This window comes from Nannospalax galili, unplaced genomic scaffold (assembly GCF_000622305.1).
Source record: "Nannospalax galili isolate Female #2095 unplaced genomic scaffold, S.galili_v1.0 scaffold213, whole genome shotgun sequence".
NCBI lineage: Eukaryota > Metazoa > Chordata > Mammalia > Rodentia > Spalacidae > Nannospalax > Nannospalax galili.
The window spans coordinates 1751679-1779192 of NW_008335195.1; the positions used below are offsets into that span (position 1 = coordinate 1751679).

A 27514-nucleotide genomic window follows, 5' to 3' on the forward strand; every position below is an offset into this window, starting at 1 on the left:
CACCACAAGGTAAGGACTTTCTGCTATAAGATATTACAATGTTTTCACAAAATGGTTGTGGAATTATAAAACTTGTTAAATTCTATCATTAAAAATATTTGTTGCTAGATGTGGTGGTGCATGCCTCCAGCACTTTGGGGTAGAGGCAGGCGGATCTATACCAGCTGGAGACTAGCTTGGTCTACACAGTGAGACGCTGCCTCAAAAAAATAATTAACAATAACAAAAAAAACCCATTTTCCATTGACTAATAAAGTACATTTCAGTTGGAGATGTTTAAAGAATACCATACATCCCTTCAATTTTTTTCAGATCATGTTAGTATAAGGAAATAACCAAGGTCACTCTAACTTAAAATCCACATTGCCACCCCATCCCCAGAATGCGAAACAATTTGATCTATCCTGTTATTCAATCAAAATAATGGTTTGTAATTTTTTTTTTTTTTTTTGGACTTTTGGAAACAAAGTCCCCCTGTACCCCTAGCTGGCCTGGAACTCAGTATGTACACCAGGCTGGCCCTGAACTCACAGAGACCCACCTGCCTCTGCCTCCCTAGTGCTGGGATTAAAGGCATGCAACACCACACCTGGCCAATGGTTTGCAATTTTTTGTCATGAACTGAGAGAAAAAGAACATCAATTTAAGCCAAAAGCAGGTAGCCAAAGTATCATTTAAGAATAATGTGCCTCAGAATGACTATAAATGACCAACTTTACTATAAATGAAGTGGGTGTTCTCCATTGTAGACCATGTATATAAGTGCTTTTAGAGTTAACAACTCAGATAGTAATGGTAAAGATGATCCTAGGAATGCAAGGACCCTTGGAAGTTTAGAGAGAATGAAAAGCATCTCCCCAAATGAATTTACATCCTTACCTTAATTTTCCAAAAAGGAATCCCTGAACTTCATCAATAGGATCATTTTCACCAATCACTGTGGTATTAACCTCAGTTCCTATAAAGACACAGTGAAAATATGTCTAATGGCTCAGAGTAGAAATAAAATGTTATTAAGTTCATGAAGTTGGAATGTTAAAAAAAAAGTCAGCACCTGAAATTACAGTATTTAAAATTTCAAATGCTCCAATTATCATTTCATTATGGATTTTTAAACCAACAGACAAAAATTTTTAATATTTCTTGGGTTCCTAGACAAAATAAGAATGTATTTTCTCTTATATTTTAGAAAATTTTACCATTAAAAATTTCAAAATTAATACATTTAAGTATTATGAAGGATTTTTCCTCATAGTTAAATTCCTAAGAATTTGCAATTAGACAATCCTAAATATCATTAGTGCTTTACTACTCAAACCAATTGTTTTTATGTTTAAAATGAGTGTGGTGGTGCATACTTTCAATCCCAGCACTTGGGAGGCAGAGGCAGGCAGATCTCTGTGAGTTCGAGGCCAGGCTGATTTATTTAGTGAGTTCCAGGACAGCTGGGGCTACAGGGAGACCCTGCCTCAAAAGGACTTAAAAAAAAAAAAAAAAAAAAAGAGCTTCAAGAGCTTGGAAAATAGCACTACTCAGGGGGTTGAGAAAAGAGGATTCCAAGTTCAAGACTTGCCTGGGTAACTTGGTAAAAGCCTGTCTCAAAAATAAAAAAATAAAATAAAAAGGAATTGTGGATATAGCTCAGTGGTAGAGCACTTATATAATGTAAGCAAGGTCCTGAGTTCAATACCACATAGTGCAAGGTCCTGAGTTCAATACCACATAGTGCAAAAAATACATAAATAGATAAAAGTGAATTTTAAAGAAAAAAATAAAAAGGGAACATATGACACTTGTGGTTGGAATAATTCAAAACCTCAGTATTATGACAGAAAGAACCCACAGCAAACTGTTCCAAGTACAAAAAATCATAATGAGCATAGAACTATTCATTAATTACTTAAAGTTTCATATTAGAAACACAAATTAATGAGCATATATAAACCATAAAACATCAATGGCAGAAGTGCTTATTAAATGTTTTATGCAAAATTTTGGGGGCTTTCTGTTTTGTTTTTGTTTATTCTTGTTTCTTTTATTTTTGAGATAGGGTCTTGCTATCTTTGCCAGGATGGCCTTAAATTTGATTCTCCTGCTTCAGTGCTAAGAGTACAGGTTGGCACTACAATATGTACCATAAATTATGCACCATAAATTTTTTACCTGTATTATCTTCTTACTTTCCCAAATACTTGGAAGGAAAATCTATCATTGCCTGTATTTTACAGAGGACAAGAATTAGGATGTCACTCTCTCAGCTGTAACAGAACCAAGATTCAAACACTGGCTCGTCATACTTCCAAATCTATTCTTTTTCAGTATGGGAATACAAAAGAGAACACATTGGCCTTATTTTACAAATTCACCTTTCACCTGAGTATCATCCTTGGCCTTGTACTCAGTGCTCTTGATTGCCAATTCCACACCATAGCCAGAGAGATGAACTGGCTCCTTCCTGGGATTCTGCAAATAGGGCAAGTATTTCACCATTAGCACCTAGCTCACTGTGGGGCAGAGCAAAATCAAAGCAACCCTGTTAGTGTTGACTTCAGTAGCACCTAAAACTGTGCACTCAAAATATTTTTAAGTCTACTTTTAAGTCATTACCTATATATTCAAGAGAGTTCACTGAATACCTAGAGAAAAAACAGAAAACGAAAACCACTTTCCTACCATGAAAATATTCATCCTATTTTTGAATAAAATAAAATCTAGAATTTTATTTCCCTCTCTAGAGAATGAGCCTCCTTTACATTTTGAATCTGGCCACAAATATGGGAACGAGAATTCCAGGTAGAAACAAAACTAAAGATGTACAAAAAAGCCTTATGGAAACCCACTGCTTTGTAAGCTAATTAAAAATAAATAATTAAGAAGTATGAATAGAGGTACCCTGCATGGAATGACAATGCTGCTCCTAGAAGACACAGGTTATTCAACAAAAATCTCAGTGACAGGCATGGGATACCTCCCTATGAGTTATTGGTCAGGGCAGCACCAGAGGCCCCTACAAAACAATATAGGCTACTGCCATTGCTCTTAGTTGTCAACTGCTAATGATACCATACACTTTAGCTGCAAAACTCAGAGAAATCATTCTGGAACTAACATAAACTTCTTCCCTGCTGGCTAGCTTCCATAGCGCTGGAAAGTGCTATGTAGGCCACTAGGGAAGAAAAGACATCAGTGGTCTTCCCCAGGACTGGAGCCTAAATGCTACAATGCTGACCTGCCAGGCAAGATGTGCCCACTGGTGCAATGGTAGCATGACTGTTGGGGGAAATCAACTGCTGGTTGGATTTTAGGCTTGTTTAGTCCACCAGCAAGAATTTATGCCTGGTCAAATCTGGTAAAACTGATCAAAAGCCAATGGCTGGGGAAGTCATAGGTCCTTGGAGGGAACCTATTGCTGTTGTTTTGGATCACACTGTCAAACTGTCTTCTAAATATTTATGTGTAAACACTTATGTTTATACACATAGATTAGTGTAGACTATAACCATAGAGAAACGTCCTTTTGTTTTCTTTGCTTATTTTTATTTTTTTGGAGACAGGGTTTTACTATGTAACCCTGGCTGACCTGGAACTTGCTATGTAGATTAAGGCTGGACTCCAACTCACTTTCATCTGCCTCTGCCTCTGTCTCCTGAGTGCTGGGATTTAAGACATGCGTCACCTTGCCTGGCCCAAAGAAGCTTCTTTCTGCAGTGGGCAGCAGTTAATATGTGGAGACTCATAACTGGTTGAAGTACTGAGAATAAGTGACTGTGAGTGCTCAGCTCTAAACGGGATAGCTGTACCAACCCCCTTCCCCAAGGCTCAGGAAGCACTGCAGAGGAGGGAGCAGAAAGAATATAGGAGCCAGAGGATGGGGAGGAGTGCTGTGAATGCTCTTGTGTCTTCTGGGCATGGCTTTTGTACTCATGATCACAGCAGCTGTGGTTAACTGACTAAAACCTGCACAAGATCAATACAGTTAAAATTCCAGCATGGATGAAAGAGAGGCTCAATTCCCCTACTCCTTGCTGAGCAAATACTAGTAGCTGGTGGCTGCTGGGAGAGGAAAACTAATTTTCCTTTGGGGGTACAGCCACTGGCAGGATACTAACTGGACTTACTGAGTTGTTTAAAAAAAAAGATGGGGAGGGGGGTGTGGCAGAGGGGTCTAGTAGAAGTTGGAAGAGAGGAATAGGACATGGATATGATCAAAACACATTATATGAAACTCTCAAAGTAAAAATTATTCTACTTTTTAAAAAGCATTCATTTCAGAACCTATGGAACTAGGTGAAAACTCGTGAGGTCTCAGAGCCATAAGTGCTTTGTTGGGACCAAGTATATACATGTGTGTTTCCTTACTGAATTCAAATGCTTCAAGTGGGCCTTGGCCTTACCAAAAGCCAGAGTCTTATCACCATGCTAACTGACCCTGTAGATATTTTAATCCTTAATACCAACAACTGGCCTAGGAGACAAAGGGCAGTAGTCAAAAACTGGACTTTGGTCAGATGTGATAGCACACACTTTAGCACTTGGGAGGCAGAGGCAGGAAAAGCAGGAGTTCAAGATCAGCCCGGGCAATAGGAGACCTTATCTCAAAAAAAGGAAAGGAAAAAAAAATTAAAAGAAAACCCCAATCCCCACACTAAGGCAACAAATCTGTCTCTACTCAATCAAATTTTCATTTAATTAAAAAAAATTTCCTTACAGATTTACCACCTAGTATCTATCAAACTTATGACACACAAACTTTAAAGGCTAGTGATTTTCATACATATAGATATTTTACACGCTCAATGTTCCAAGTTTAATTTTATATTAATTCTGCCTTATTTCACCTGTTTAGAAATCTTACCCTTCTGATACAAAAAAAAAAAAAGTAGAATGTTAGGTTGTACTCTGACCTACAAGAGCAAATGCTTACACTAGCACATATACACACACTCATACATACACAGGATTAAAAGAGGGGGTGTTGGTGCTGGAGAGAAGGCTCAGTGGTTAAGAGCACTGGCTGTCCCTGCAAAGAACCTTGGTTCAGTTCTCAGCACCCACATGGCGGCTAATAACCATCTGTAACTCCAGTTCCAGGAGATCCAGTGCCCTCTTCTGACCTCCATGTGTACTGCATCACATGGCTGCACCTAACTCTATGCTGGCATATACTCATGCACATAAAATACAAGGGGAAGTGGGGGTGGTGATGGGGAAGGAAATGGTCTGAAAGGGAACTGAATTCAAGAATCTATTATAGTTGAACCTGGTGGTACATATTTGTGATCACAGCTACTAGAGTGGCTGAGGCAGGAAGATTCCAAGTTCAGTCTCCTTGGGCTACAGATTGAGCTCCAGAGCAGCCTAGACAACTTAGCAAGACTGCTTAAAAATTAAAAAAAACTTTTTTAAAGGGCTTAGGGAATGTAGCTCTGTTGTAGAGTACTTGACTAGATGTATGAGGCCCTGGGTTCAAGACTCAATATCATAATTAAGTAATGAATTACAACTTGACGACTATATTAAATCGAAACTTATTCTTTTTTATTTTTTTATTTTTTGGTCTTTTTGAGACAGGGTCCTCCTGTAGCTCCAGCTGGCCTAGAACTCACTATGTAGACCATGCTGGCCTTGAACTCACAGCGATCTGCCTTCCTCTGCCTCCCAAGTGCTGGGGCTAAAGGCATGTGCCACCATGCCCGGCTTAAATCTAAATTTATAAAAGATAATTCACACAATTTTTTTTTAGCAATGAGAATCTTGCTACGTAGCTCAGGATAGCCTTGAACTCACCATACCCCTCCTGCCTCAGATCTTCCAAGTACTGGGAGTACAGGCATAAGCCTTTATACCTAGCTCTACGCAGTTGATTTCAAAATAAAATGCAAACCATTTGCAGTACTGTTTTAATAGAATTGTTTTACATTTCTTTAGAAAAGCAAGCAAGGCCCTGCCTATATGTGAGTAAGAGATCTGATGGGAAATGGAAAGGTAGCTTTAGCAGATAGGGTCCTTGCCATCTAAGCACGAGGACCAAAGTTCAGATCCCCAGTACCCAGGTAAATGCCAGAACAGTATGGCAGCCTTCCTGTAATTCTACCTCAAGAAGGCAGAGACAGGGGAACCCTGGAGCAAACTGGCTAACTAGACTAGTTTACTCAGCAAACTCTGAGTTCAAATGAGAGACCCTGCTTCAATGAATATGGTGGAGAGTGATCAAGGAAGGTGCCCAACATCAACTTCAGACCTTTATGGGCATACCACCATACAAGTACATGCCCACATGCATGTGAACACAAATACACACACACACACACACACACACATACACACACAGTACATACACTCTTTTAAAAAAGAAAGCAAAAACAAATAAATAAAATTGCCAGGTGTGGTGGCATGCCTTTAATCTCAGCACTAACTATGGAGACAAAGACAAATGGGTCTTCATGAGTTTGAGGTCAGCCTGGTTTATATAGCAAGTTCAGCCAGTCAGGGCTACATAAGACCCTGTCTTAAAAAAAAAAAATGAGAGAGAGAGAGAGAGAGAGAGAGAGAGAGAGAGAGAGCACAAGACAGAAAGAAATGGTAAAAAAGTACTGAATTTCTAAAAAAAAGTGGTTCAAATAAATTATAAAGGGAAATTATTAGCATATATTCTAAGCTCACTCTAAACATAATAATCAAGAAATTGTAAAGTAAGTCAATACTTACAGATATATAATGTCTGAATACATAGTTAATTTTGCCTGCATTGCTTTTTGATAGAAGTTGGTAGTGAATATTAGAAAATTCTTTATGGCCAATCTCAGAGTAAAAAATCACCACTGGACTTTCAGGATTTGATGAGGGATATCTGTGATCTCCTTTGAACAATAAAGGTTTAGGTCTGGAAATAAATATTAAAAGCTTAAAATTTGCAATTAAAAAAATTTTAACACAAAAAAACCAGGATACCGCTATGACAACTTTAAAAACAATTTAAGTAAAGAGTATAATTATCATAATATAAAGGGTATTAGTCTTAAACAATTTTCACTTAGCGTTCTACTTGCTCATGATCACTTTTTTTTCTTAAAGTTCATTACATAAACACAAACTATAAAATACAGACCTGGCTTAATAATTATTACCAATCCCCTGCCCGCCCCTCCCCAAAAACAAAAGACAGGAGTGGCACCAGAAAAAGAACATATCCCAAATCTCAGCACTAAACTAATAGTAAATTTTCCTATCACATGGAGCATGGCTGCAATTTTATCTGAAAATATAAGTACAAATAAAGCAAAAAGCAGAGGGTGACTTTGAGTACCTAATTTGTCAACTACTACAAGTCTCCCTTCTCTATTATGATCTTTCTACTAAAGAATTTAACATTTCAGTTTTCTTCATAAATTTTTTAAGCTTCTCAAAAACAAAACAAAGCAACCCCTCCCCCAAATAAAAATCCTAACCTAACAACAATAAAAACTCACTTCCCTAGGAGTGGTGTCAATAAATTAAAAGTTCCTAATATATGACTTACAGTGGTAGTTTGAATGACAAATGCCCTGCACAGGAACACTTGGTCCCCAATTGTGGCACTATTTCAGGAGGTTATGGAACGATTAGGAATGTGGACCCTTAATGGAAGCAGGTCCACTTGGAGAGGGCGTTTAGAGTTTACAGCCTCACTCTACTTCCAGTTCTTGCCCTACTTCCTGTGTGTGGCTGAGATGTGATCTCTCAGCTTCCTGATCCTGCCATCCTGCCTTCCCCAACATTATGGACATCTATCCCTCTGGAACCATAGGCCAAAATCAACTCTTCCTTAAGCTGCCTTTGGTCACAGAGCTTTATCACAGCAAGAAAAAAGTAATATACCTACCAATTCCCATATGATAAACTATTCAACAAAAGGCAACCACATATGAAAAAAGATGTTCATTATAACCATATAATAGGAAAACCCTCAAAATTGGAAACAACTTTAAAAATCATCAGTAAGACATTCTTAAATGGTCTATTATATAAACATTATAAAAATACTGAGGTACACTTTCATATACTAAATGAAGAGATACCTCTTAATAGAAATAAACTACTTGTATAAATTTGAAGCCACAAAAAAGCCTAGCACGATAAATGGCAGATGATTACTGTAGTTCCTACCTCTCAAAGGCACTCTTTTCTTTATACAGTCTGCATTAGGGCTTTAACAAGCTAAAAAAAATTCTAAAAAATTACGAAGCTGCCAATTGTCCTTCCCCCGCAAAGAGCATTACTCTGCCTTACAGCTATTCTCCAAAGTCCATACCTTGACTATGAGCTGGTTAGAATGTACAGTGGTTTACTGGTTGTTGACATTGAATAAAAGGCACTAGTACCATTTGTTAGGCAGAGGACAGGTACTGGGCAATGTCACTAAAGAACACCAAAATGCTCTTAACACTTCTGATGGAGCAGACCGTAGTCATACTGCATCAACAGCAGTAGTAGAGAGTAGTAGAGCAGGTACAGGGAGGCGGCTGCTTGAGTCAGATAGCCAAATAGGCACTGACTGTGAGTGTCCACTCCAAGAGACATAACCATTTCAGGCAAAAAAAAAGAAAAAAAGAAAAGAAAAAAGAAAAAGCTGGCATAGCTACTAGTAATTTAATGTTCAAACCAGCTTGCAACTATCTTTTAAATATTTTCTTTTGTACTACTAGTCTAAGAGATCATTATTATTAACATCATTAGTTCAGATGCTGGCTTGCAAACAAACATTATTCCTTGGGAACTAATGACAAAGCCTACACAATCTCTCAGATACAATAAGCATTCAGTAAACAGGAATAATACTTCTACTTTTGAAACAAAAGAAAAGAAAGTAACTTGCCTCATTTCACACAACTATTTTAAGCAATAGAGGTGATACTGCTACCTAGTCAGTCTCAGGCTAGAATCCACATTCTAGACTATAAAGAAAAAAAAATCAGAGGAGCTGGGCATAGTGTCACATGCCTGTAATCCCAGTGCTTGGGAGGCTGAGCCAGGAAGATTCTGAGTTTGAGAACAGTATGGGCTATCTAGTATTTTTCAGGTCAGCCTAGGCTTCATGTCAAGACCTTTTCTCATGAAAAAAATCAGAAGGTAAGTTTAAAACAGAAAAGGCACAAAGATATGCATGACATTTAAACGAAGAAGCACAAAATACCTTTCAGATGCAGTTAGTAGAAGAGTCTCCAGGGTATCAAAATCACAAGTCTTTTTTCCATGCACTGAAAAAAATGAATTACATCCTTTGGGTGGAGGTTCATCAGCTGCTATCTGTCAGGGAATGTAAAACACATATTTCTAGTCAAAGATAAGACAGAAATGTATGTTTTAATAAACAATGAATTTATAATAATCTACAAATAAATAATCTACAAATAAATGCAAATAAATAATCTACGAATAAATGCAAAAACTACCATCTATTGAACATCTACTGTGGGCAAAGCAAGTAAGAGCTCTCCAGGCTAGTACTCTCCTTGTTGTGTTATTCATCTCCTCCTACACTGTCCAGTCCCCAGAGGTCAGTGCTAACTAGCATTATTATTTCAAATAGATAGTTAAAATTCTTTAGCTTAGAAAATTATCAAAAGACAACTGGAGAAACTAGGGTGTATACACCTTAGTCGAGCTGACTGGACATGGTGGCGCACACCCTTAATTCCCACACTTGGGAGGCAGCAGCAGGTGGATCTCTTGAGATTAAAGCCAGCCTGGTGTCTATAGCAAGTTCCAGGAGATCCTGTCTCAAAGAGGCCAAAAACAACAACAACAGCAGCAACAACAAAACCACTTTAGCTCAAAATGTCAGGTTTTGGGGGCTGGAGAGATAGCTCAGCAGTTAAGTATACCATCTGCGCTTGCAGAGGTTCTAGGTTCGGGTTCTAGCACCCACATGGTGGTTAACAACCATCTGTAGCTCCAGTTCCAGGGGATCTGAGGTCCTCTTCTGACCTCCTTGGGTATTGCACAATACAGGTGTACTTACATACATGCAGGCAATACACTCATACTCATAGAATAAAAATAATAAACAAATAAAAAGTCATGCTTTCTGATGTGTATATATTAGCTTGCTTTCTATTTCTTCGACAAAAACATTGGCCAAAACCAACTTGGGGAGGAGGAAAGGGTTTATTGTATCTTATTCTTCCAAGTGACAACCCATCAAGTAGGGACATGAGGGCAAGAGCTCAAGGTAGGAACCTGGAAGCAGGGAACTAAAGCACAGATCACTGATGAAGACTACTTACTGGCTTGCTCCTCTGGCTTGTGCTCAGCTTGTTTAAACCCAGGACCACCTGCCCAGGGGTGGTACTACCCACAGTGGGCTGGGCTCTCCCACATTACTCAACAATTAAGAAAATGCCTTCCAGATATGCCCAGAGGCCAGTCCAATAGAAGAAATTCCTGAACTGAAGTTCTCTTTTCCCAGATATGTCAAGGTGACAGCTGAAGACAACCATGACAGTGTCAGTGTGTGTATATGTGCACATGAATGTGGAGGCCAGAGGTCAACATCAAGTGTCCTTCCTGAATCATTCTCTACCTTTATTTTTTGAGACAGGGTGTCTCAATGAACCTGAAGCTCATTAATTCAGCTAGGCTGAGTGGACTTCAGAGAGCTCTCTGTCTGTAGCCCTCAGGCCCAAGAGCCCTAGGGTTATAGATGTGAACTTTATGGGGCTAGTGAGAGGGCTCAGTGGATAAAGGTACCTACCACTAAGACTGATCACCTGAGTTCAATCCCCAGGACTTACATGGTAGGAGACAACCAATTCCTGCAAGTTGTCCTCTTATCTCCACAGCATACTACAGCACATGTGAACCCACACACATACACACATAAAATCACTTTTAAATATGTAATAAAAATTTTGGAGGGAAGCAGGAATAAAACATAGTAGGCATGAAAGTGGAGGGGGAAATTCTGGGGAGAGAAAGGTCCAAGCAGGCAGGTGGGTGGGAGAAGGGGAGAAGAAAGAAGGATTACCAAAACTAAGGATATATAAAAAAGGCATATGGAAACCTGTATTATACAAACTTTTAAAATAATATTTTATTTATTATTCTTTATTTTTATTTTATGTGTATGCATGTATTGCCTGCATGTAGGTAAGTGCACCCGTATCGTGCAATGCCCTCAGAGGTCAGAAGAGGCTGTCGGATCCCCTGGGACTGGAGTTATGGACAGCTGTTAGCTGCCATGTGGGTGCTGGGATTCAAACCTGGGTCTTCTGCAAGAACAGCCAGTGTTCCTAACCGCTGAGCCATCTCTCCAGCCCCTATACAAACTTATTTTAAAAAAGATTCGAATTGAGGTATCCTGGATAATACTCTTCCCAGAAGTCATGGGTTATTAAAAAAATCTCAGTGCCAGGTGTGGGCAACCTCCATATGAACTGTTAATCAGGGAAGCCCCAGAAGCCCCCAAGCAATGTAGGCTATTGCTATTTCTCTTGGTTGTCCACCAGAACATGATGGCTAGACCCTATGGCTGGGGCTGGAGAGATGGCTCAGTGGTTAAGAATGTGCCCTACTCCTATAGAGAACCTGAGTTTGATCCCCAGCATCCACATCAGGCAGCTCACAACCATGTGTTTCTCTAGCTTGCATCATGTCCACAAACACCTAGATTCACATGCACACTTCAACACACATACATACATAAAAATCTTTTAAAAACTGCAACTCTACTAGCCAGGTCTGTAATCGCAGCTACTCTGGTGGCTGAGGCAAGAGGATGACAAGTTTAAGGTCAGCCTGGGTTGCAGAGTTGAGTTCAAGGCTAGCCGGGACAACTTAGTGAGACCCTGCCTCAAATGAAAATTAAGAGGCTGAGAATATAGCTCAGCAATAGAGCATTTGCCTAGAATGTGTCATACCTTAGATTCAGTTTCCATTACCCCCCTGCCCCCACACACATGAAAAAAGAAAGAGAATAGATTATGTTTATGATATTAAGAGAGGAAAAAAGCAAGCCCATTACATTTTGCAATGATTTCTTGTATATGACATCAAAAGTATAGACAACAACATCAACAACACAAATTAGGCACCACACATGGTGGTGCATGCCTGTAATACCAGCACTTGTGGCTGAGGCAGAGAGTTCCAGAACAGCCTGGGCTGCATAATAGGACCTATGTCAAAAAGAGAACCTCAATGTGATACCACATCACACTCATCATTAGTGTCCAATATAAAAAAAAAAATCAGAAAATACTAAATGTTGTGGAAGATGTGGAGAAATAAGAATCCTTGTTCCTTATAGGAAGGAATGCAAAACTGGAATGGCCACTATGTAAAAACAGTTTGGAGGTTCATTAAAATATTAAACACAGGGGCTTAGGGTTGTAGTATAATGGCAGAATAGCTGCTTGGCATGTGCAAAGCCCTGGGTTCAATCCCCGGCACTGCCAATAAATGGATAAACAGAATTATCATATGGCCCATGAATCCCATACTTAGATACAAAAGCAAAAGAAATGAAACAGAAACTCAACCAGACATGTGATACCAATGTTCCACAGTAGCATTACTGATAAGAGCCAAAAGGTGGGAACAACCCAAATGTTCACTGGGAAAAGAAATAACGAATAAAATATGACATATACATTCAATGGACTATTATTCAGCTAAAAAAGGAGTGGAATCCTGACACATGCTACACCTGGATGATGTTAACTTTACACTGTGCTACATGAATCCAACACAGAAGGACAAATATTCCATTCACATGAGGCACTTCAGTTCAGAGGTAGAAAGCAAAATGGTGGTTACTAGGGGCCAAAGTGGAAGGGAAGACAGGAAATAAGGTGAGTTAACATTTTATGAGTAAGGAGTTTCCGTTTTTACAAGATGAAAAAACCTGAGAGGCAAGCATGATGGGGGCACAACTGTAAACCAAGCACTCAGTCGTAGGAGGCAGGAGGAAGGTCAATCTCAACTACATAGCAAAGTCAAGGCCAGGTTGGGCTACATGAGACCCTGTCTCAAAAAACTTCGAAGAGCTCTGAAGATGAATTAACAATTATCATTAAACTGTACTTAAAAATGGTTAAAATGGTAAATTTTGTTACATGTATTTTATATCAACAGAGAAAAGAAAAAAAAACCAAACAAACCCTAAACGCTTAAAGTAAAAGGATGCCAGTGGGTCAGACTGATTCACAATCTTGGCAAACAAAGGCAAAAAATCAAGCGTATGTTCTACCTTTCCTATGTAACAATGTCACCAAAAAAGACTAGCTGAGGGTATGTTCTTTTCATCTACATGCAGAACCAAAACAAAAGCATAAAAATGAAAGAATGAGTGATCACCTTGAAACCCTAAAGAATGGATTAAGCAAACAGCACTGTTAAAACGAAAGAAAAAGAACGCAAAAAGAGAAAAGAATTAGAAAGAAAAACAGGGCAGTGGGATGGCTCAGCAGGTAAAGACACTTTGTGCCAAGACTGATGTTCTGAGATTGAGCCCCTGGACCTACAAGTTTCCTCAGTTTCAGGAGATAACTGACTTCTGAAGGTTGTCTGCTGATCTCCACGCACAGGCTGTGGCATACTGACCTTCCCCTCATAAAATATAACTGTAAAAAAGAAAGAAAGAAAACAGAGTCCCAGCCTGATCTACATAGTGAGTTCTAGGCCAGCTGAAGCTACAGGGAGACCCTGTCTCAAAAAGAGCCTCCACCCCTCCAAAAAAAGAACAGAGACAGAGACAGAAATGATGAAAAAATAAGAGAGAGAAAGTAAAAGAGAAGTGAGAGAGGGAAGGAGAGAGTAAAAAGGGGGAAAAAGAGCAGACATTAGAAACCCCTGATGAGTGACTAGAACATCACCTGTTGTGCTGGGTAGCTTTAGTTGTCAACTTGACACACCTGGGGAGAGGGAGCCTCAATCGGAGAATTTCCTTCATTGGACTGGCCTATGGCCACTGCTGTGGGGCTATTTTCTTGATTTTTGAGTGATGTGGAAGGGCCCAGCCTACTATGAGCTATGCCACCCCTGGGCAGGTTGTTCTGTATTGTTAAGAAAGCAGGCTGAGCATGGGTTGGGGAGCAAGTCAGTAAGCAGCATTCCTTCATGGTCTGTGCTCTAGCTCCTGCCTCCAGATTCCTGCCCTGAGCTCCTATCTTGGGCTTCCTCAGTGATGAATTATGACCCAGGAGACGTGAGCCAAATAAACCCTTTCCTCCCCAAATTGGTGTTGGTCAGAATATTTGTCACAGAAATGGAGAAACAAACTAAAGCACATATAGACTTGTCAAAGGGAGGAAAAACAATTCTGATAAAGCCTCTAGACCAAGCCACCAGCTTGTAGGAAACAGAAGACAGAGATATACACTAAGCTGCATCCTAACCATGTGATCAGCAAAATGAGTGCATGAAAAGTATGATGCAGTTCAAGTGATACAACAGAAGAATGGGAAGCAGGGCATGGTGGCACACACCTCTAATCATAGTGCCTGGGTATGCTGGCGTAGAGGATCAAGAATGCAAAGTCACCCTGTGCTGCAAAGAGAGATGCTGTCTCAGAAACACAACAAAGCAAAAGACCTCCCAAAGTTTTAAAATTCTTTTAACACGGGGCAAAACTAAACTCTACTGCATAGAGGTGCACTCTTGGGCAATAAAATGATTTAAAAACAACCATGGGGGTGATTTTGTCAGAAAGTGACAGTATGGCTCCTTTCAGAGGACAAAAGGTGGGTATGATGGGGGACACAGCACTTGGAGGGCTTCTAGGGTAGTGGGCTGAGTTCCATATCTGAGCCTTGGAGAAAGTGACAAAGGTGCTCATTTTACATCTCATTATACTACATATCTGCTGTGAGTAGTTCTCTCTGTTGTATAATATAGAATGGTTTTTAAATTAATGTTCTTTTCATGTAAATGTTCAGTTGGTATACATACATCTGATTCTCTTTTCTGTTTCTCTCTCTCCTTAAATCCAAACAAGATCCCTATACTGAATGATAATGTTTACACCTCTCTTGGAGTTGTTCTGCTGCTCTTTTTCTTTCCCTTTTTCATTTACTCACAAAAGATACCAGATCACTTTACTGCAAAGTCTCCCTAACCCTTGACTTTCTTGACTATATTCCAATGGCCCTGCTTTGATACTTCCTGTCTTGAATTTCCTGTGAACCGTTTTTAGATCTAAAGTCTGTGATCAGATTCAAATTCACTGGTTTAGCAAAATTCCATCTTCCAAGGGTGGGTGTGGTGGCACACACTTTTGATCCCAGCACTCTTGGGAAGCAGAGGCAGGCGGATCCCTGTGAGTTAGAGGCCAGACTGGAGTTAAAGATGGCTGTTAGCTGCCATGTGAGTGTTGGGAACCAAACCCACAACCTCTGCAAAAACAGCCAGTGATCTTAACCACTGAGCCATCTCTCTAGCCCCAAGTTTTGCTCATTATTTAAAGACAAGTCTTAAGTCCCAGAAAATGTCAGATAAAATACTGTTAACTGAAATTAAATTCTAAGACAACTACAATCTACTCAGCCAGCATGTCATACCCCTAAAAACTGTTGTCTTCTACATAAAATGGACTTACCTGCTGGAAGGCTTGAATTGAGGCTGAGTAGGAACGAAGAGACAGGCAAAATTTCAACAGATTCTGCTGTAGAGGTGACAGAAACTGAAACGCAACTTCCAATATTGCATCATAATAGGAACGATCGGTACCTGTCGAGGACGAATATTAATCAAAAGAATTGTATATGACTACAGGTTGCCAAGTAAGAGTCCACAAAGCACAAAGCTACATGCTATGAAAGTACGTGACTGACAAATTGTTTCCAGTACTATCACCTTGAACATCTATCAATCAAATGATTAAAATTACCTGAGATACACAATAAGAGAGACACTCTTTCCCTTCTTTCACATGATGTCTTCTGCCTGGACTGAGATTTTCCCACTCACCAAGACAACTTACTCCTACTCAATTCCAAAAGAAGAATTTAGCTGTGAATCACGTACTCCTGAGAGTAGCCCTGTTCCCTACCCTATGCCAGCACAGACCAGTTACATCATTTCTTGTATCCTGGGATATTTCTTTACCTAGCGCATCATTTACTAAATGATTTACTTACTCACTGTCTACTACCCAACTAGACTTGGGATGAGGCAGTTGGACTGCTTGATCTGAGAGTTTAGGACCAGCATGGACAAAAGAACAAGATTCCATCTCTTAAAAAGAATAAAGGGGCTGGAGAGATGTTTCAGTGGTTAAGAACACTGGCTGCTCTGGCAGAGGACTGGTTTGATTTCCAGCTCCCTCACTGCAGCACACAACCATCCATAACTCCAGTTCTAGGGGATCTGTCACCCTCTAATATGGTACACTTACATACATTTGGGCAAAACACTTATACACATAAAAAATTAAAAATAAATTTTTAAAAATTTAAAAATAAAATATATTGGTGGGACAGGAGAGATGGCTCAGAGGTTAAGAGCACTGGCTGCTCTTAGAGAGGACCGGGTTCAATTTCCAGCACCCACGTGGTGGCTAACAACAATCCATAACTCCAGTTCCAGGTGATCCGATGCCCTCTTCTGACCTCTGCAAGCACTGCACAACATGGGTGCACTTATACACATGCAGGCAATACACTCATACACCTAAAATAAAAATAAGTAATAAATATTAAAAAAAAAATATATATATATATATAGTTGAAGGTCACTGGACACTGGGGACACTCAGTGGCAGAGCATATGCTTTCCATGGGCAAGGCCCTGAGTTCAACCCCCAACAATAAAATCAATAATTATTTGAATTGTCATTGGGTCTTCCTAGTCACCATCACAACTCTAGTCATTTAAGATAAAAATGTTTTTCATTAACTGCCATGTCACACATTCTATACAAAGGAGAACCTGTCTTTTTTTAATATCTCCCCAGACCACAAAGTCAAACAAGTATTTGCTTCAAGTTTACCACGATGATCTGATGATCCAATATTTTGACTGGCTTCTACAAAACTCCAAAATTTCTCTTGACTGTCTTCTGCTAAGAACTCACTAGGAGAAGAGGAGGGAGGGGAGATATCAGCAATAAGTCAATAAAATCTTACAAATAGTTGAAGGTCACTGGACACTGGGGACACTCAGTGGCAGAGCATATGCTTTCCATGGGCAAGGCCCTGAGTTCAACCCCCAACAATAAAATCAATAATTATTTGAATTGTCATTGGGTCTTCCTAGTCACCATCACAACTCTAGTCATTTAAGATAAAAATGTTTTTCATTAACTGCCATGTCACACATTCTATACAAAGGAGAACCTGTCTTTTTTTAATATCTCCCCAGACCACAAAGTCAAACAAGTATTTGCTTCAAGTTTACCACGATGATCTGATGATCCAATATTTTGACTGGCTTCTACAAAACTCCAAAATTTCTCTTGACTGTCTTCTGCTAAGAACTCACTAGGAGAAGAGGAGGGAGGGGAGATATCAGCAATAAGTCAATAAAATCTTACAATAAAAATACATTACCAGAAGAATAAAAAGGAATTTACATTCCCAAATGTCCATAGTTTGGGTTTTAATTTATATATATTAGACATCTGTATGTCTAATATATATTTTCCTAATGAAAAGTAAACCTCAGTATCTCATTAGCTATTAACAGCTTAACACTTTGCTCACTTAGTAGCTATCTCTTAGAAGTTTGGAGTGATAAAAATGTAACAATAGGAAAGCCCAAGTCTAAAAATGGCTTAGAAACCCCATTAGCAAAGACCCTGTTGACAATGGAAGCAGAATTAGGAACTGGCCTTTCCAGCACTAGTTCTGCCCATGGCTTTTCTGAAAGACCTTAGAGAGAACAAAAATTATTTTGCCTAAAGTTCTCCTACACTAAACATGAACCCTAGAACAATTTCTGGGAGAATAAAGGCAGCATGTTGATCTTTTAACATCCATAAAACCAGAAATTCTAATTTTAGTTTAAAATTAGTACTCATCTAACAAAATCGAATCTAAAAACTGTTTCTGCTTTACACTATTAATTGAACATAACGGCCTTTTGAATTTCCTTTCATTCAGGAGTCTAAAACTCCTAAACTAGAATGCATAGACTATCTGAAGGAACAACTAACATAACCTGGTGATCTTCACTTTGAAGCCACAGTGCCAGTATGGTAGTGAGCTCTCAGTCTTAAAGCAAACCACAGATGCAGGCCTCAGTTCACCTTAGCCAAAGGAAGTCCTTCCTATCATGTGTCAACACTGGAGTGTATAACTCACACTATTCCACAGTACCATACAGGAATATGGGAAAATAAGAAACATTTTCTGGAATATGCAGCTTCTCTAAAAGTTTTTTAAAAATATCTATTATCATTAACATATTATGTAGTGCTTTCTTGAGAGACATTTTTCTAGGCTTTCTAATAACTGACATAAATACTGGACTGACGTTAGAATAGCTGACAGTTTAAGAAAACAGGTAGTAACACGTCATGACAAACAAATAAGCACTAAATTAATGAATAAAAGACATACTCATCAGTTGAAGACAAAAACAAAGATTCATTCAGGCTAAATACATACTCTCACATCATAAACAATTTTCTTGAAGCATTTTTAATTCTACTTCAGATTTCTAAGACTGTCTTAAAAAAAAACCTAATTACTAGAAACATTGAATCAGAAAAAAGGAGAATAGAAGGCATAATTAAAAGTAATGCTGTAACATATTTTATAGTATAATTAAGTTCGCTTTTTCTTCTGTTTTCTTTTCAGCTTTGTGTATCTATCCCAGAGAGTAAAAATTTGTTTTTATGGAGGAGATCATGTCTGGGACTTGCTATAAAATTCAGATAGGCAAGGAGAAGATGGTAATAGTTACTGCCCTTGAATTGATTTTTCCCCTGGAATGGAACCCAAGGCCTCGCCCAAGCTAAGTAAGCACCTCCCACAGAGCCACACCCCAGTCCCAATCACTGTTAAAATGAGTGCTGGTACAGAAAGGGTTCAATATGCCATTTTCTCCGTTGATAAATACTTTATACCAAAGAACTGCAGAGGCCTTATAAACTTGCCAGAATTTTCATATATGGTAAAAAAAGAGCTGGGTTTCAATCCCAATGCTTGGGAAGCAGAAGCAGAAGGATCACAAATGTAAAGAAAGCTAGCTTAGTCTTTATGTAGCAAGACTGTCACACATACACACACGCACACACGCACATGCACAGAACCTACAAGAAACCTGATTTTCCTCCAGATAACACATATCTGGTGGAAATCTTGTTTTTAGATTAGTATTCCTAATAAATGAAAATGCTGGAATATAAATTCAAGTATATTTATATCGCTATTATTTTATAGCCCTGAGCCATTACAGCATCTGACAAACAATAAGTGATTATTACTTTCAATCTTTTATTTATTTATTTATTTATTTATTTATTTATTTATTTATTTATTTATTTATTTTAATGTGTATGAGTGTTATGCCTGCATATAGTTAAGTGCACCCGTGTCGTGAAATACCTGGAGTTACAGGCAGTTGTTAGCTGCCATGTGGGTGCTGGGAATCAAACCCAGGTTTACTGCAAGAACAGTCAGTGTTCTTAACTGCTGAGCCATCTTTCCAGCCCCATTTTCTGAAAGTTCTAAGAAAGATCTCATCATGTACATTCACTTCACAGCACAAACTGAGTTCATGTGCCATTAGAAGTCAAGGATAGCTTCTATGTAGTCTCATGAGACAGGGTCTCCCTATAACCCCAGCTGGCCTGGACTCGCTATGGAGACCAGGCTGGCCTTGACTCGCTATGGAGACCAGGCTGGCCTTGAGCTCAAAGAGATCCGCCTGCCTCTGCTTCCCGAGTGCTGGGATTAAAGGCCTGTGTCACCACGCCCAGCTTATAATACCTATTTATATATTATTTCTACTGGTAACTATAGTTGCCCCAAACATTCAGAGCTTTACTTCAATTAACTACATATATCACTTCATGAATAATCACAAAACCAAAATCCCTTCATGAACATCAGCACAATCTAAAAATACATGCAGGAATGTTTTCAGTCCCTTAGGGCTAGATGCAAGGAAAACAAGGTCTATAACAGCTACATGCCTGGTGTACAGAACCCTTCATCCTCATCCAGAAGAAGAATGGTGGCCTCAGTTAGTTCTAGAGGTGAATGCAGAGTGGTTTCAAATAAGATGGGCTCCTTTTGGAGTTGCCTACAACTCCCCTCACCTTGACTACCTGCTTATAAACAGCTACTGGAGGAGGCCTAAAAGTAACAGCTCAAAATGGCAAATGGCCAAAGATACCATGAAATGGGGAGATGTTTGTGGAAAAAATTTTGAGAAATTAGAGCTGTCATTTTTTGTTTGTTTTTTTTCAGACAGGATTTCCCTGTGGCCCCAGCAGGTCTAGAACTTGCTATGTAGACAAGGCTGGCCTTGAACTCACAGAAATCTGCCTCTTTGCCTCCCGAGTGCTGGGATTAAAGGTGTTGCCACAACACCTGTTCTATATCATATTTTATCAATTGTAAGACATACAATTATTTTTTGAAACATGCTTATAGCTTTTTGTCTGTTTGTGATAGAGTATCACTATGTAGTCCGTTGGGCCTCCAACATACAATTCTCCCACCTCAGTCTCCTATGTGCTGTGCTTACAGATATATATACCACCATGCCTGGCTATAATTATTTTTTTTGGGGGGGGGTGTTGAGGATAGAACCTATGGCTTCACACCTGGCAAGGAAGCAAGCACTGTACCACTAAGTTACATCCCCAGTCTTTTTTTCCCTTTTTTTTTTTCAGATAGTGTATCAATAACTTGCCCAGACTAGCCTTAAATTTTCCATCCTTTTCCCTCAGCCCCAAGTAGATGGAAGTACAAAGGTATTACTATTCCTGGCTTTAGGATAAATTTGGAGGGGGGCGGGGGAGCTGGGTAGGCACTGTCTCACATATCCCAGGCTGACTATGAACTCAGTATGTATCAAAGGATGATCCTCCTGCCTCAATCTCCCAATGCTGAGATCACAGGGATGTACACTCCACCCCATTCAGTTTATGCAGCACTGGGGACCAAACTCAAGGCTTCATGCATGCTAGGAAAACACTTTACAACTGAGCTACATTCTTATCCCCTAAAATAACCTTCTGATTTGATTGCATAAATGCAGTAGGATGGGGGGGTGTAATCAAAATACATTATATGCATGTATGAAAATGCCATAAGGAAACCCATTATTTTTGTACAATGTACACAAATTAGAAAGTAATAATACAATTATACAATGGAACACTATATGGTATAACAAATTTTAATGTGCTTATGTTGATACAAACTAGTAAAATCTGAATACAAAAGTAAAGAAGAAAATAACTTCCAAATTTAAAAAAGCATGCCAATTTGGGAGATTACAATGTAAACACATGCATCTTAGAACAAGTGAGCTTTGAGATTTTCTCAGCTCATCCTTCTCCACCCTGTACTCTTTTATCCTGGGGTCTTGTTCTTAGGAGCAAAGTTCCTCAATCTGTCTATGAATCAATTCAATCCTATGCTGCTGAAAGACAGATTTTGCCTCCTAATAGCCATTGTACAACACAGAGCACAGTGCACATTGAAAATGGAGCTTAACACATGCACACAAAAAACATAATCTGACTTCTGAATATTCATTTACTGCCAGAGCCTAAATTTAAGATATTCAGTTATGCAGAAAAAATGTCTCCTTACCTGGCTTCTAACAGCAGTGGGGCAGAAAACCACTTTGTAGTAAGAGAAGTTGTAATGGCTTTTGAATCAGCCTTTGCTGAAGAGAACAGGCACAGTGAAGCCAGTGCAACCAGAAGTCCCATGTTGTAACAGAGCCCTACAATGGGAAAAGAGAAGGGAATGTTTAAATTTCACAAGGAAGCACGAAAAATCTTAACACAGAGGGACACAAAATAACAGTAAAAGTACAGAAACAGAGATGCATCTGAAATATAACAGCTCTTAACACCTAGACAGTCCAACAACGGATGAAGAGTTATAGGCACAAGGAAAGGCAGGAAGTTGACTACATTCTTTTCTACAGAGGCTGAACATCGATTCCTAGGGAGTAATACCACACAGAGGGGTAAAAGCTGGTCCCACAGCAGCCTGCAAGCAACTTTATAAAGCAGGAGAGTAAATAAAGCAAAGACAGATAAAATGCACATGACAGATGGTGCTCTAAGTTGAATTCTAGCTTCTAAAAAGGATATGAAGTCCAAACCTCCACCTCAGAATGTGAATTTATTTGGAGATAGGGTCTTTACAAAGATGATCAAGTTACAATGCAGTCATTAGGATAGGCTAACCCAATATTGCTAGTGTTATAAAAGGTAGAAACCTGAATAGACACAGGGAGAATGTTTGGTGAAGACAGGTAGACATAGGAATTACACGGTAAGGGATACCTGGGGGCCTAAAGCTACCAGAGACTGAAAGAGGCAAGGAAAAGATCCTCTCCTATAGTTTTGGAGGAAATATGGTGCTGCCACTCCTCAACTTATGAGTTGTAGCCTTCAAAACTGTAAAACAATGAAATGTGTTGTTGGAAGCCACCCAGTTTATGGCTAAGGACTTCATCATGGTAGTCCTAATAAACTGATATAGTGAGTCTTAACTGCAAAACTAAAAAAAAAAACAACAACAACAAAAAAAAACCGTGATCTGTGGAACAGAGTATGTTGCTACTCTTATCTAATCCCTAAAATATTTTAGGGTTACCTCTTCAAAGGGGGGAATGTTAGAGTATCAAAAAGCCCTATGAAAGAAAAGAAAAGAAAAGAAAAGGAAAGAGAAGGAAAGAAAAAGTGAGTACACGAAGTTGTCAGAATAAAGTGGGAGATATGGGAGATACTGGAGGAGAGGGAGTGGACATGGATTTGATCACAATACCTTATATGCATGTATGAAGTTCTCAATAAAGTTTTTTCAAAGTTAAAAAAAAAAAGACCCATGATCTGAAACGAGCAAATCTAAGGATTTAGCAGTTTCTCATGACACCTGTCCCCATCTGCAAAGCAGGGAATCCAAGTTTCTAGGAAGCAGCCTGGAGGCTCCTGTCTCCTGTCAGCAGCCTCTCTAAACACACTGACATCCTCTTAGATAGCATCCAGAGCACTTCTGATCTGAGTTATCATGCTAGAAACCTACCTAACAAAACAGTGGCTCAGTGAAAGAGTACTTGCCTAGCAAGTCATCATGCCCACAATTCCAATAAAACTGCCACAAAATGAAAAAGAAATGCCACGTATAGTGACTCAAGTCTGTAGTACTCACTCGGGAGGCTGAGGTGAAATTAGGACTGTTTCAAGAAAAACAAACAGACAAACCACCCTAGCTATCTGGATGAGAAGCAAGAGGATGAGAGGGTCACTTCCTTGATACTGATTATAAATGTTATCAATGTGGGAGACAAGTGGTATTGGGGGGAACCTGTCAGTATCTACTTTTTTAATGACAATATCACTTTTGTTAATAGCCTGCTTTATACAATACATACTTTGAAGAATAGAAGCAAAATGAATTATAGCAAATAGAAAAGTGTCTAAGTGTTAAGTTGAGGCATCACCAGCTCCTCTATAAAGAAAAAAATAACCTAAACATCTCATGTGTAAATAAAGGTCTCCTGAAGTACAAAAAAAGTCAGGGGTTAGGGATATACTCAGTCAGAAAAGTATTTGTACAAATATAAGGACTTCAGTTTGAACACCCACAACATGATATATATATATAATTTTTTTTTTTTTTAAAAGCCAGGTTCAGCAGCAGGTGCCTATAATCCCAGCATTGGGGAATCAGAGACAGGAGGATTCCTGGGGCTCATTAGCCAGTTGAGTCAAATTGGTGAGAGACCTTGTCTGAAAAAAAAAACAAGGTAGAGGGGCTAGAGAGAAGGCTCAGCAGTTAAGGGTAATGACTGCTTTTGCAGAGGATCTGGGTTCGATTCCCAACACCCACATGGTGGCTACGAACTGTCCTTAACTCCAGTTCCAGGGGAATCCAACGCCCTCTTCTGATTGCCACAGCATTGCACGACACGGGTCCACTCGTACACATAAAATAAAAATAAAAAATATATATTTTTTAAAAAGGTGGAGGCTGGTTGTGGTAGTGCACACCTTCAATCCCTGCATTTGGGAGGCAGAGGCAGGCAGATCTCTGGGAGACTGAGGTCAACCTATGAGTTCTAGGCCAGTCAGGGTACCACAAAGTGAGGCCTTGTCTCAAAAAAAAGGGGGGAGAGCAATTGAGTAAAACACCCAATTTTGACATATGGCCTCCACACACACATACTAACTAACACACGGACATACAAAGTAAATTATTTTTTTTAAAAACCCATCCTGGGGGCTGGAGAGATGCCTCAGTGGTTAAGGGCACTGACTGCTCTTGCAGAGAACCTGGGTTCGATTCCCAACACTCACATGGCAGCTACGAACCGTCCTTAACTCCAGTTCCAGGGGAATCCAAAGCCCTCTTTTAACCTCCGCGGCACTGCACAGCACTGCACAACACAGGCACACTCACATACATACAAGCAATACACTCATACACATAAAATAAAAATAATAAATATTTTAAAAACCCATATTTGTGACGACTACTATAAAGACCCTATAAAAATGAAAGAATTCATGCATAAAACTAAAATCTACTAGAAAAGAACAAATCAAACTAGGCATTTGACACTAAAACCTACCAGCATCAATTCCTGGCTGAGGGATGAAACAGAGCATAACCTCCTTTTCAGAACCCGGTAAAGTGTATTTCCAAAGAGAAGCAAGGACTTGAACTTTTACATACAACTCCAGACACCCACTCCCACAGGTCCATGTACTATAGCCTCAGAAGCCTGCTTTGCACACTACAACTAACATAGCTAATGAAGATTCAGGAGAGCTGTTATAACAGTTTGTCCTGAAGAGGCCTAGAGGTAAGATCCTCACAAAGAGATGATGGTTCCTATTGCCAGGTAAACACCACTATACACAGTAACCCAGGCAGACAGTAGGCAGAGAGTGGTAAAGGAATTGAGTGCATTACAAAAGGCACTGAGGAAACCTGAACTTAACTGCACAATAACTCTGGGTTAAGCATGGTTTTAGGTGCTTTACATATACCACATTAATGTTCACACACAAAAGCCCAAGGACTGAAGTTCTTTGAGGTTAGCAATCATGTCTACATGCAAACAGCATGGTACCTGGCACATTAGTGCCATATTCTATAGATAAGCTTTATGAAGGAGGTATTACCATCTCCATTTTCACACACTCCCACACACACAACATGTATACACACACACACACACACACACACACACACACACACAAATAAGGCAGTACATTTCAATTAAAAAGAAAAATAAGTTTCAGCTAAGTTTACCAAAAGCAAGTCCAGTGGAAAGGTCACAATCAGTTCCAATTCTTTTTGGGAGGTTGAGGTAGAAGGATCAGTAGAAGTTCAAGGCCAGCCTGAGATACGTTAAGACTCTATCTTAAAAAAAAAAAAAAAAAGAGCAAAACAAAAATTAAATAAACACCTGCCACTGTACAGGCATTCTAGGAAGGAAGGAACTTCATAAAAATTGACTAGCAAGTGCACAGATTTAAGGCATAACACCTCAGGCACATGTCGGCTTCCCAGAACAACCAAAACGCTTTTTCTCTAATCTGGCAACAAATGCAAAATAAGATAAAGACTGTAATCAAGGAACAAGAAAAATGCATGTTTATAACTTATTGGCGAAGTACGCAGATCTGGCAGGTCACACACTTAAAAGTTATCCAAGATATCCCAGCACTGAAAGAAAACGGCAACCAAGATGCATGAGCTGATTTCATTTTGGGGAAAACAGAAACCTATACGAAGACCAAGTCGTTCTCAATCAGAACCCTGCAGCATGCTGGTTCTCAGCCTACTCCAGGCTTCGTGTAAATTCTTGAGGGGGGCACTTCCTCTAGCTCTTCACCGAGAATCAAGACAGCTGGAGAGAGCCCGCTGCCAGCCGCCAGTAACAAGACCGCTGGGGACAGCTGGAGGCGCTGGCGAAGAAGAGGTGGGAGGCACTGGAGAGGAAACTAAGTCAGGAGAAAGGAAGCAGCTCAAGGTGCTAGGACCCTCTCGCGGCGCCCGAGGCCTCCCCAGGCCACCCCAGGTACCTGTCAGCCGCCGCGCCGCCGTGGCGCAAGCCTCCCCCTGCCTGCCCTTGCCCCGGCCGCGCTCGGTCCACGACAGCGCCGGTGACTACGCCGGGGAGAGGCGGGACCGCGGCGGCCGACGCTGCGCCAGTGAGAAGCCGACACGCGCCTTTCCCGCCGTTCTTCTCACAAGCCGGCTTCGCAAAGCAGCTGCAGGGTTGCCATCCGCCCCTGAACTTCCGCTTCCTAGAGGCGAAGGCTGGTCGACTTCCGGCTACCGAGTGCAGGCTGGGGTATCCTAGAGCGTTCTGCAGCTGTCCTCTTCCCAGCAAAGAGAAAGCATTCTCCTATGTTCTTAAAGCCCCAGAATAGCGCTAAACTGGGAGAGACAGAAGGGGAGGGGAGGGAGGGAGGGAGAGAGGAGGGAGGGGAGAGGGGAGGCAGAAACCATGTGAAGAGCATTTAGGACCTACGAATTCTTCACTTCCTTCAATAAAAAGGTACTTAACTGTTAAAAAGGTGCACGACGAAAGACAAATTGTCCTAATGCTTCTGATCATCTTGGACTTTATCCTAAACTAAATTTGTGTTCCAGGGGGCTGGTACGAGTATTATTTGTGAGACAATTATCTTGTCTCACACAAAGCAGTGGCAAATTAGTCTGCAGGGATTTCTTTGCCCTTTGATTTTTTTTTTCTTCAAATAATTATTATAAATTTGTTTCAGAATATATGATGCCAGTTAATGCAGAGACTTAGGAGAATAAATTATTGTTGACTGCTCAGCCCTGAATGAGACATCCATATCATTGCCTCCAATGCCTAGGGACCATCAGGGGAAAAGGGAGCAGAAAGAATATAAAGAGGCACAGGCAAGGTGGCTCCAAGGGTAAACATGCTTCTACTAAGCCCAACAACCTGAGTTTGATCCCCCTAAAGCTGGGCATGGGCTGGAGAGATGACTTAGTGGGCACAGCACTTGCTCTGTACCCCCTGTGAGGTTTGGAGTTCAGATCACCAGAACTCACACAAAAATGTGGCAGGCACCTGTAATCCCAGAACTCAGGAGGCAGAGACGACTCTTTGGCAAGGTGGGTCCATAGACTAGCCAGAATTTGGTAAGTTCCAGGTTCTAAGAAACCCTGCCTCAATAAACAGTGATGGAAGAAGATACCTCATGTCAACTTTGGGCCTCCACACACATGCACACATATACACACGCACACACAAACACACACAGACCTAGGCACTATGGCAGGCAGAGGTAGACTAAGACAGGCAGATCCCTGGGGTTCACTGGCCAGCTAGCCTAGCTAAATCAGGAGTT

At 40.1% G+C, this 27514-nt stretch overlaps 1 protein-coding gene across 3 annotated transcripts in view; it reads right to left on the reverse strand.

Annotated features, from left to right (window-relative positions):
• The window catches only part of Uggt1 (UDP-glucose glycoprotein glucosyltransferase 1), a 118465-nt gene extending 92019 nt beyond the window's left edge, over positions 1-26446 (reverse strand). For 2 of the 3 annotated variants that reach the window (XM_029561936.1, XM_008829755.3), the window contains exons 1-8: positions 26210-26446; positions 21750-21885; positions 17374-17456; positions 15575-15705; positions 9173-9285; positions 6709-6883; positions 2367-2463; positions 880-958 (exon numbers count right to left, since the gene is read on the reverse strand). In XM_029561936.1, the coding sequence (XP_029417796.1) occupies positions 880-958; positions 2367-2463; positions 6709-6883; positions 9173-9285; positions 15575-15705; positions 17374-17456; positions 21750-21871 (800 nt within the window). In that variant the 5' untranslated portion in view covers positions 21872-21885; positions 26210-26446. Of the gene's footprint in view, positions 1-879; positions 959-2366; positions 2464-6708; positions 6884-9172; positions 9286-15574; positions 15706-16966; positions 17046-17373; positions 17457-21749; positions 21886-26209 lie in introns of those variants that run through there. The other variant, XM_029561937.1, reaches the window with a different exon arrangement.
• Positions 26447-27514: the final 1068 nt, after the last annotated feature.